Below are 11,654 nucleotides of genomic sequence, written 5' to 3' on the forward strand. Positions count from 1 at the left end.
GGGGGGGGACAGGTGACCGAGACTCTGCGGGCACCTGCAGTCGCCACGTCCGCCGAGGGCGGCGCCGGCATCCCGGCCCGGCTTTCTCCTCCGCCCTGTCACTCCGACCTGGCCCCCCAGAACTCCATCCGGTCACCCATGGTCCTGCTCCCCACTGGGTCGCGTCACCCCCGGCCTGCCTGCCTCCCTCCCCCTGTCACCCCCAGCGTGGCTCCCCTCTCCGGGCTGACTTCCGCAGCCCGGCTCCCCGCTCCATCCTGTCACCTCCAGATGCTTGGAGCGGTGAAGAAACTTGTTCTTTTGGTTTGGTTAGTTATTAAATCCTAACAATAGGTCACAAAAATAGCGAGACTGGAGAAGTTTGGATATCGTGGTGATAGATGAACAAAGCTCCAGGTAATACAAGGAAACTTTCTCACATACCTGGATTTTTTTTAACTAGAAACTTAAAGCTGTGAAGCACTTACTGTTGAAACTTCTGCAGGAAAAGTAACTATTACTGTCAGTCAGTACCAGAGTACACACTGAATGTCTTCAGGGACCAGGTACAGAATTTCAGTGTAGCAGGGAGTGCTGGTGCCCTGGGGGACGAAAGGACATTTACTTTAAATAAATAACCGTTGTCTTTACAACAGAATGAATCCCTCGGAGTGACACTGGGTCTATAAAGTACACTCAAATACAGAATATGCCTTCTCGGCGTCCTCAATCTCCTTCAAGAGGTGCTACCCTGTTCTAGCATAAAGAATTTGGTAATCAAGGTCATCTTGGTTGATACTGAGTAAGAAAATAGTTTAAAGCAGTCTTAAGAATGAGGAGGTGGCGGGGGGAGGCTAGCAGGTGGCATAGTGGTTAAGGTGCTGGACTCCCACATGGCCACCCACACTTTAAGTCTTGGACCTGGTGGCTTGCTCTCTCACTTTCTTTCACTCTCTCTCATCAAATGAAATAATAATAACAAATAAAAATAAATAAATAAATATTAAAAAGAAAAAAAGAACGAGGAGGTCTGGGCCCGCAGATGGCGTGTTGGTAAAGGTGCTTGATCCCACATGGCCGACTCCGTGAACCCCACGGCTTGAAAGACGTACTGGGCATGTGTGCATGCATGCCCCAAATCCCGAGAGGAGCATGGAGGAGGAGAATTACAGCATGGCCATCCCACTCGAGGTGATGTCTCACTTTCTGACTCTCTCTGGCAAGCACATGGCAAAAACCTAAAAAATAAAAATTAAAAAAAAAAAGGAAATTAAATAATGAAGAGAGGTCTGCCAAAACTGCCCTAGAGAGAATTAAGGCAGAGCCTTAGCCTTGACCCTCCCTCACCTGCCTAATATCATTGCCCAAGGACATACCCTGATACAGAACTCACTGAGCAGCTGGCACTGAAACAGAACTGGCCCGGTTCCCACCAACCACGTCGTACAGGGAAGCCCAGCCCTCCATCTGCACAGTGTTCCCGACTGTGGACTCCTAGAAAGCTGATCAGACACTTTCACTGCTCTTAGGAACCAAAGTAATTTCTTAGGGGAAATAAGCATCTGTAAGTCATCCTCCTCCTTCTCCGTTCCCCTATAAATTGAAGCCCTTTCAGAGGCTTTTTGAATGAACAGAGGTTCCTGGCAGTGGGATCTGTGCTCGCTGGGCAGGCCTCAAGTTCTCTTTCGCAAGTTGACAATACCACATCAGATAAGGAATTATCTTGGCAACAAATAAATTAAATATGAGGTGTAACTGCAGCCCTGAGGTTCTCTTGCACTCTCTCCCTTATTTTTCTACTAACACGTGTGTACACTCCCAAGAGGGAAAGTGAGAAAACACCCCGCACACATACCCTGAGGAACAGTCACTCTCCATAACCCCTTCTCCATTTCTCTTTTTTGGGATTTGGGGTATGCATGCACACCTGGAGTGTTTCTCAAGCTGCCAGGCCCAGGATTTGAACTGCATGCACGCCAGGCGTATTTCCCAAGCTGCCAGGTCCAGGATTTGAACTATGTAATCAGCCATGCGGGATCCAGCTGCCTGTACCACCACACCACAGGCTGGCTGATGTTTTCACCCTTTTCAAAGAAATGATTATCTTTTAATTAGTCAAGTACAAGTTTTCTAATTAGATATTCATATATTAAACTAATGGATGATGAATAAATATATCTCCTTTCATCACATGAACATATTTTAATGTTAAAAATAATTTTTTAGGGAGCAGCTGTAATGGCTATGTTGCTGAACTCCCATGTAGTCGACCACAGTTCGAATCCCGAACCTAGTGGCTTAAACTCACTCCGGGCATGTGTGTGTGCCCAGGATCCTGAGAGGAGAATAGAGGAGGGGGGCATTGTGGCGTGGCCATCCCCCCGAGGGGTGACTTCTTGCTTTCTGTCTCTCTGTCTCGCTCTATCTTTCTGGCAAACACACACGCCCTATAGCAAAAACCTCTCAAAAAAAATTTTTTTAAAGAATTACGACTTTTACTATATTCTATGTATTCATTATACATAATTTCTTCATTTTACAGAAGAGGACATTTGTTCAGTGTCTAGTGCAACCTACTCTTTTTTTAAAAAATTATTTTATTTAACTTTATTTATTTTAATTTGACCAGAGAGCGACAGTAAGAGAACGAGAGAGAGAGAGGAAGTGAGAAAGCAAGCCAACAGGTCCGGGACTCAAACCACCATTGGCCATGTGAGAGTCCAGTGCCTTTAACCACCATGCCACCTGCCAGCCCACAACCTACTCTTTCACAATGAGATAACTGTGGTTATGAGCGGTACGGGCTTGCTGAAAGTCTGATGGGGAATAACTGCAGAGCCAGAGCTCGGAAGCTCGGTCTCTCCATCTGGGAAACCGAGGGTTGCTGGGTGATGCCCTTCCCTTGCCACTACAGGTTGGGCCGCGTGTGGAGAAAGCCACAGGAGGCCCCTGCCTCAGCTCCATGGTCCCTCTTGTTGCTACTCTTCCCTGACCCTTGTCTGAGAACTGAACTCATGCAATCCTGCCCGCAGCTTCCGTGGGACTAAATGAAGAACAGAAGGAGTTTCAGAAAGTAGCCTTTGACTTCGCTGCCCGGGAGATGGCTCCACATATGGCAGAGTGGGACCAGAAGGTAGGTGCTGGCCTTGTGCTGGATGTTCCTGCCAAGGCCCCTTGCAGTGACAGCTGCCTTCCCCCTAAGAGTCCAGCTCACTCTGTTCTTCACTTGCATCTTTCCTGCCAGTGAGACCAAGGCGGTGGGTGATCCCTTTCATGGAAGGCATCCCGATCACCGTGTAGCTACTGTTCCTTTTAAAATTCAACAAAGAGGGGCCAGCAGGTGGCCTGGTGGTTAAGGCACTGGAGTCCCACATGGCCTACCCCAGTCCTGAGTCCCAGACCCTGCAGCCTGAAAATCATACCGAGCACGTGTGTATGTATGCCCATAATCCCAAGAGGAATCTGGAGAAGGGAGCACAGAATGGCCATCCCCCCTGGGGGCAGTGATTTCTCACTTTCTCTCTCACTGTCTCTGGAAAGCACACCCTCCCTATTGGGAAAAAAAAAAGCTAAAAAAATTTTAAAAAAGATTTGGACATACTTAAGGCGGTTCTATAAGAAAGGTAATAGTAAGAAATTTTTGAGGCCAGAAAACCAGCTCTTAGGGCTCGTCCATGTTAACTGAGACCACTGTGAGGTGACTAATAGTTAAGAGAATCCCTGCACTCTCATGATGCAAATATCCTAATCCCCACTTTGTACCCTCAGACGGGACGTCCAGCTCTGATGTCACCGATGACCTGTCTTTTGTACACAGGAGCTGTTCCCAGTGGATGTGATGCGGAAAGCAGCCCAGCTGGGCTTTGGGGGAGTCTACGTCCGCACTGATGTGGGCGGGTCTGGGCTGTCCCGGCTGGATACTTCTGTCATCTTTGAAGCCTTGGCCACGGGCTGCACCAGCACCACGGCTTACATTAGCATCCACAAGTGAGTGGCCACAGCTGGAAAGCACAATGACGCTGTCGCGTGGGTGGCCTGGGAAATGCCAGATTCACAGGGGAATGGCTGGTCTTCTCAGGCTGGTGGCGCTCGAGGAACCTGGCTGATAAGAGGGCACATGAGTGTGCTGTTCTCTTGCGCATGGCTTAGGGAGTCAGGTCTGCCTGCGTCTCCCCAACCTAGATGGGGTGGGGAGCAGCAGGCCTCTCCAGGACAGCCGCTAGGATCCCGTCATGCTTCCCTTCAGTCCGGAGATGAGAAAATAACAGGAAGCGCACACAACCATCTGGTTTTCAGGGGCTCTCTTAGCCTGTGAGCGGTGCCTTGGTCAGGTTGTCCCCGGGTAGTACATATTCTAGAAATAAGGTTTTGAGCCAGCCCTCTCCTTTGGAGTTGAATCTTCTTGCCGTGACCTTCCCTTCCACTCTTCCTTTCTCTCCACTCTGCCTTGCTGGCCGCTGCTCTCCTCCCCCTGCCCCTGGTCCCCTTTTCATTTCTGTCTCTTTCGTCCGTGTCGTCCGTCTTGGCATCCCTGTCAGCATGTGTGCCTGGATGATTGACAGCTTCGGAAACGAGGAACAGAGGCACAGGTTCTGCCCAGCGCTCTGCACCATGGAGAAGTTTGCTTCCTACTGCCTCACCGAACCAGGTGGGTCCGCCGTCCTGCAAAGCGGGGGAGAGGCGGGCCTGTGGGGACTCGCTGAGCACTCCTAGCTCCGTGACGCAGGACCACCATCCACCAAGCAGTTCATCTGGAGCAGAAGAGCCCCGTGACCTGAGGTACTAGGTCTAAGGGCAGGAACCCTCCAGGCTGCAGGCCAGAACCTCGCAGGAGGTCCACCCCGAGCTGGTGTGCTGGGAGGCCGACGGTGGTCTGATTGCTACGAGCTCGTACAGAGTTCTGAGCGCATGCTCTGAGCGCTTTCTCTCCCAGGGAATTTCCTCAGTGGTGTAACCGGCTGGGCTCCCTTGCCTTCACTGACCCTCATCTCCCACATCCCTGCCTCAGGAAGCGGGAGTGATGCTGCGTCCCTCTTGACCTCCGCTCAACGACAAGGAGATCAGTACGTCCTCAATGGCTCCAAGGTACCAGCCTGCTGTCCTCCCAGGCCGCCTTCCTCTGGACATCGGGGTTCCTTTGCATCTACGCGTTCAGATTCCCGTAGGACTTTTGCATGTTGGGAAGAGAACCTCCCTTTATTCACCCTCAGTGTTTCTTCCTCGTCTCGTGATTCCAGATGACTTCATTGATTTTTGTCCTTTTTATACTCATCAGCCAAATCCTGACCCCTGCCTTTCCCCCTCCTCAGTCTCTCCGTGCTGTATCTTTTAGCATCCTGTCTCTGGGAGGGCGCCAGTGGTTTTCTCAGGTGTAAGGAGGTCCTGAGGAATCACGCGTTCCCTGATCCCTGTGTATTTCTGCCACCCCACAGGCCTTCATCAGCGGTGGCGGAGAATCAGACATCTACGTGGTCATGTGCCGAACAGGAGGGCCAGGCCCCAAAGGCATCTCCTGCATAGTTGTTGAGAAGGGAACCCCTGGCCTCAGCTTTGGCAAGAAGGAGAAAAAGGTCAGTGGCTGGAAGACAGGAAGCAATTCAAGTTATGAGATTCTGCCAGCTGCCCAACAAATCGTGCTCATTCAGGAAGCAGGCTCACGGGCTTGCAGACTTGCCCTGGAAATGCATACTGTATAGCAGTTTCTTTTTTTTTTTTCTTTTTGGAGAGGTTTTTGTTATAGGGCATGTGCACTCACCAGAGAGACAGAAGAGACAGAAATCGAGAAATCCCCCCCCACCCCCCTCCAGGGGAGATGGCCACACCGCAATCCCTTCTCCATTCTCTTCTCGGGATCTTGGGCACACACGCACACATGCCCTGCGTGAGTTTAAGCCACCGGGTTCTGGACTCAGACTGCGGTCCACTCAGTGGACTGGGAGTCCAGCAACATAGCCATTACGCCATCTACTGGTTCTGCTTCATAGCATTTTCAACAGGAACATTAATAAAATAGAACAGGGCGTTGTTGAGGAAACAGTAGGCCTCTGTGGCAAAGCTTGCCCGAACTCCCACCAGCCACCTGTCAGCTTAAGTACTGTTACCCCTCCTGCCTCAACGTTTGGCCCATATTTTTTATGGGTCTGTTACCCTAAGCAGAGATACTTTCAGAAGATGCTGCATTGACAGAAAGTCTCAGGAGTGGAAAGCCTCTAGACTGCCTTCCCTCTTTAAATACGAATAATAAAAGGCTCACTGAAAGTGACCGTGGAAATGTTAGTCATCTAGGCGAGACCATGTGCCCTCAAGAGCTTTGAGAGGTAAGACATTCCTGGGATTAAGAAACCCGCACCTAGGCCATGACAGTAGCCCTGTGATTATGTAACTGGAATTACTGATAAAGGTGAGATCTCGGCAGGTTGTTTTTTTTGTTTTGTTTTTTAATTTGCCATAGGGTGTATACCCTGGCTGGAGAGAGAAAAAATCAGAAAGCACCTCCTATGGGATGACCATAAAGCAATCCCTTCTCCTCCAGTCTCCTTGCAGGATTTTGGGCACACACACATACACACACACATACCTCGCATGTTTTTTAAGCTGCTGTTTCCAGGACTCGAACTGACAGTCCTGTGTCACTGAGCTAGGAGTGCTCAGTGTCGGCCATGTGGGATCCAGCCACCTTAGCCTACACACAATCTGTTGGCCTCAATTTTATTTATGTATTTATTTTTTTGAGAGAGATTTTTGCTATAGGACTCATGTGCTTACTGGAGACACAGAGAGAGACTGAGAGACAGAAAGCAAGAACTCACTCCCCAGGGGGGATGGCCATGCTGCAGTCCCTTCTCCTCCTCTTGCGACTTTGAGCATGCATGCACACACACCCGGTGTGAGTTTAAGCCGCCAGGTCTGGGACTCAAACCATGGTCGACTACGTGGAAGTCCGGCGACGTACCCATCACGCCATCTGCTAGCCCCCTGTTGGCCTCAATTTAGTTTTTTTAAACCAGATGGCCAGAATAGTCTTTAACCTCCAGTTTGCACTGTCATAGTTAGGACTTTTGGGGAGAAGTCAGGGCATGAAATGACCCCTTAATGTACTTCTCTCTCACACTCCTCGAGTTTCCTGTTTGCCAGCATGCGCCTTCTCAACCCTTCGAAGCTGTCCAGGAGTTTCACGCCCTGTTCTTTTATAGCACCACAGGCGTTTACTAGGTGCCTACTGATTTAAAGCCACCTTCTCTCACGAGAAGGCCTGGTGCCAACGCATCACCGGGTGTCTCTGCAGCTAAATGCAGGACCAAGTGTGTTACCAGCACAGTTGTCTCCCATCTCCTTTAACACCTTTTGGGAATGCCAAGCTTTAGTTCTGGCCAGAGGACATGTCCACTCCCCAGAGAGAGAAAGGAAAGAAGGCACTCCCAGGTGAGGCACGGTCTCACCAGTCTCTTCTCCATTTCTTGATCCTCTCAGGGCCTTGGGCATGATTCTCAAGCCTCTGGGGCTGGGATTTAAACCATGGTTGGCCATGTGGTATCAGGCTTCCTTATCACTAGGCCACGGGGCTGGCCCAGGAACACTAAGGTTTTAGAAAGAGACGTGTGGCTGTTGTTAAGGGCTTTAGGAGTAAATCAAACTTCTCCAAATAACCCTTCTATTGTACTCGTAGAGGTACCCAAGATTAGGGCAGACCCTGCTCCAATCTAAAGAAGCTGCAAGAAGTGTTTGTGGATGGCTTAGTCTGGTAGAGTAGACATTAGAAAGTAGATTCTCTTGGGACCAGCAGTTCGCGTAATGGCTATGTCACTGGACTCCCAAGGAGTCGACCGCGGTTCACGTCCCGGACGCGGTGGCTTAAAACTCACGCCGGGTGCATGTGCATGCATGCCCAAGATCCAGAGAGGAGAATGGAGGAGAAGGGATTGCAGTGTGGCCATCCCCCCTGGGGAGTGATTTCTCCTTTCTGTCTCTCTGTCTCTGTCTCTCTCTGTCTTTCTGGTGAACGCATGTGCCCTATAGCAAAAAATCCTCTCCAAAAGCAAAAAACAAAGATGTTTAGCTGAAACCAGCGTCTTTATGAATGTTGACAAGCCTTTCAACCCTGAACTTTTTCTTTTTCCTCTTTTAAGTTCTTATGGGCCTAAGGCCCAGGGTCCTCGAATCCAGGCTTCACAGGCTTCAGTCCCACTGGTGATTGTCGGACTGCCACACAGTTCCTGCTTTTTGCCAGGTGGGGTGGAACTCCCAGCCAACCCGAGCCGTGATCTTCGAAGACTGTGCTGTCCCCGTGGCCAACAGAATTGGGAGCGAGGGCCAGGGCTTCCTCATTGCCATGAAAGGGCTAAACGGAGGGCGGATCAACGTTGGTGAGGACAGGGAGGGGCGGGTGGGGAGGTGGCTGGTGGGCAGTGGCAGTGCCTGGCTCAGCTGGAACACTGGCGCTCCCCCACCCCCAGCCTCCTGCTCCCTGGGGGCAGCGCATGCGTCAGTTGTCCTCGCCCGAGACCACCTCAATGTCCGGAAGCAGTTTGGAGAGCCTCTGGCCAGTAACCAGGTAAGGCCGCGGGTATCTGCATTCGCTTTGTGCCCTTCGTGGCTAGAGACCTACTCTAGGGCCACGTTTAGGAGAGGGAGGCTGTGATGCCCCTGTGCACTCCTGCCAGACTTTAGCCAGGACCTGTTGCTCCGTTCCTCTCAGTGCTCTTGTCGGTTAGAGGGCAGGGCAGGTGAAGTGAACTTGCTTCCTCTGCAGACCTCACGGGGAACCTGGACGTCTGATCACTTAGAAAGGGCAGCCCTTTAGAACGGGCTGGTTCAAGCCCCTCCGTCAGGTCTGGTTCCCTTCTGCCCTGTTGCTGTAGTACCTGCAATTCAAACTGGCCGACATGGCGACAAGGCTGGTGGCCTCGCGGCTGATGATTCGCAACGCGGCAGTGGCTCTGCAGGAGGAGCGGAAAGATGCGGTGGCCCTGTGCTCCATGGCCAAGCTCTTTGCTACAGACGAATGCTTCGCTGTAAGTAGAAGTCCTCTGGCTGGCCGCCCTGGTGGACAGGAGCAGCTGTTAGGCCAGGCAGGAGTCAGCTTTGGGCCCAGCCTCCTTGGGACTTATCATTGTAAATTAACATGTGAGAGGTCAGGTGGGAGCTGTCAGGGTCAGTGGCTTGGCATGCTCCGTGCCGTTACACAGTTGACGATGTCGCCATCATTTGTTGTGTTCTGAATGAGACAGCCCTTGGGAAGGTTCAGAGCAGCCCAGTGTTCCTTGCCCACGTTTAGCACTGTGGCACGTTTGCGTGGTCAGAGCAAGCCCCTTTCGTCATTGAAGGTGCATTGCCACTAGGGGGCACCTTAGCTTCGTGCGATGCCAGCCAGGGTGATGGTGGGCAGCTTCTCCCTGGCCAGGAAGGAGCCGGAAAGGAAGAGGTCTTTAAGTTGCCCTATGTGGCAACTGACAAATTGTGGAGGTGAGCTTCCCTTGTGTCTACCACGTGCAGGAGGGAGCCCCTCTTTAGACTAGTTGGTTACCGGTGGGTGGCTCTTCCTCTCCCTGGTTCACAGCAGGCTGCCAGGTTGGGGCAGAGACTGGGAAGGAAGCCACTTGCTCCACAGTCCTCCAAGAATCAAAGCACCTGATCCCGTGTCCCCACAGATCTGCAACCAGGCCTTACAGATGCACGGAGGCTACGGCTACTTGAAGGACTACGCTGTCCAGCAGTACGTGCGGGACTCCAGGGTCCACCAGATCCTAGAAGGTAAAAGGCTGTGGAACACCTGGCTCTTGCTCCATCTGGTGTATGCCGCTGGGTTTTGCTATAGGGAGAGCAGGCAGCCAGAGGCTTCTCAAAGGACTTCGGTGAAGACCTCCGGGGCTGCTTTAATGGGGACCCAGGAAAAGCCTGTGAGCATGGGCCATCCTGCCTGTCAGAGCATCCTCCTAAGCTGAGCATAGCTGGAGTCGGCTAGAGGGCTTGGAAGGTACACCGCTGAGCCTGCACCCAGACAGGCAGCACTGAGGGCCCGAGGGTGTGCACTGCTAACAGGTGAGGCTGTGCTGCTGCTCTGGGGTTAGGCCCTTCAAGGTGAGCCCATCGTGTCCCGCTGCAGACCTCCTCCCCGAGTGCGCCCACAAGTGGTCATGAAGCACAGGTGCGCGTCACCTTCAAGGTGAGCCTGCTGCACCTTGCTGCGGCCTTCAAGCCACTGGGGCTAGGATTCAACCCTTGCGGCCAGCCAGGTGGAATCTGGCTCCTTTCACCATTAGCAGACAGGCCCAGCCCAATAGTACTTTATTTCTGAGGGTTTTTTTTGGGGTGGTGGTGGTGGGAGGCTTATGTAATATAAGCATTTTTAACATCAGAAGAGATTATTTTTTAATGTTAAATGCTAATTTCCTGACATGTTTCTGTCCTTTGGAGAGGAGTCCGACAAACCTTTTATTGCCTCCTAGGAGTAAAAGCACTAATCCTAGTTTAAACCCACACGCCCAGAGCTGGACCTAGAGCAGCCTCAGCTGAGCTCACTCCGGCTCTCACTCTGCCCCTGCTAAGCCCTCACGTTTGCCCCACAGGCAGCAACGAGGTGATGCGGATGCTGATCTCACGAAGCTTGCTTCAGGGGTAGCGCCCCGAGCGCCGGCCGGCGTGGTGTCCAGCGAGAGCACAGCCCGCAGTCCGTGGAGTGTTGCTTTTCTTCCTGTGTGGGCTGTTCTTTCCCAGCTAAGTCATGGGTAGGTGAAGGGCTGAGCTCCCCAGGTGTGACCTGCCGCTGTGTGTGGGTATCTGCTCTGGGACTAGGAGCAGGGTCCCCAGAACCAGGAGAGCTGGCCTGGTGAGAACTGTCACAGGAGACATAGTGCCTCATTTTCCTAATGCCGGAAAGGTGCCAATGAAGATTCACCCACAAACCAGGGTCTTCTCTTGGGCCCACATCGTCTTGATTTGTCTGTGTTCTGCCGGGTTGCCCTCCGAGGGGCCTGGGCGCTTCCTCCCACTGGGGTTCTTCCTAACCATGGAGCAGAGTGTGGGGAGGGAACGTCCTTCTGTCTGCACCGCAGCCGAGGACACAGAGGGTTCCTCTGGAGGTTGGAGGTGCTCCTCTGGATGTGATCATCATGAAATGATCTGGGAAACTGCCCCTACGCTGGGATTCAGGGTGCAGCTCCTTTTCTGGATAACGCACATGAGAGAGCTCACGTACGAAAATTTGGGCTATTTGTTATTTTATTTCTGAGAAGCCCATGGCCTAGGAATGGATGTCAGGGTTCCTGTAACCCTTCCTGATAAGTTTTTAAAATATATTTTTTGAGTGTTATCTTTTCTTTTTGAATTTGCTTTCCTTTTAAAAAATTTTAGTCACTATATTAATTAATAAAATCTTTCATTATTAGTATCTTTAATTCTAAAGTTGGTTTATTATTTTACCTTTTGAACTCTGCCTTGTGAGCTATGTTTAAGTTTTTATTATAGTCGATTAAATATTTAATTGGAGGGACCAGCAGTTAGCGTAATGGCTATGTTGCTGGACTCCCATGTAGTCGACCGTGGTTCGCGTCCTGGACCCGGTGGCTTAAAACTCACGCCGGGCGCGTGTGCGTGCATGCCCAAGATCCCGAGAGGAGAATGGAGCAGAAGAGGTTGCGGTGTGGCTGGGCCCCCCCGGGGGGGGGTTCTTTCTTTCT

At 51.6% G+C, this 11,654-nt stretch overlaps 1 protein-coding gene across 1 annotated transcript; it reads left to right on the top strand.

Moving 5' to 3' along the window:
* Positions 1 to 3,011: 3,011 nt before the first annotated feature.
* ACAD8 (acyl-CoA dehydrogenase family member 8) lies at positions 3,012 to 11,287 on the top strand (the record flags this gene model as incomplete). The annotated part of the gene is given in 10 exon segments (XM_014588372.1): positions 3,012 to 3,112; positions 3,797 to 3,966; positions 4,518 to 4,627; positions 4,988 to 5,064; positions 5,412 to 5,549; positions 8,207 to 8,342; positions 8,433 to 8,530; positions 8,838 to 8,990; positions 9,627 to 9,729; positions 10,545 to 11,287. Coding segments are annotated over 10 exon segments (1,139 nt in total), but the record flags the coding sequence as incomplete, so codon positions are not given.
* Between the last annotated feature and the right edge of the window lie 367 nt (positions 11,288 to 11,654).

The sequence above is a fragment of the Tupaia chinensis genome, unplaced genomic scaffold (genome assembly GCF_000334495.1).
Source record: "Tupaia chinensis unplaced genomic scaffold, TupChi_1.0 Scaffold000274_1, whole genome shotgun sequence".
Taxonomy (NCBI): Eukaryota; Metazoa; Chordata; class Mammalia; order Scandentia; family Tupaiidae; genus Tupaia; species Tupaia belangeri.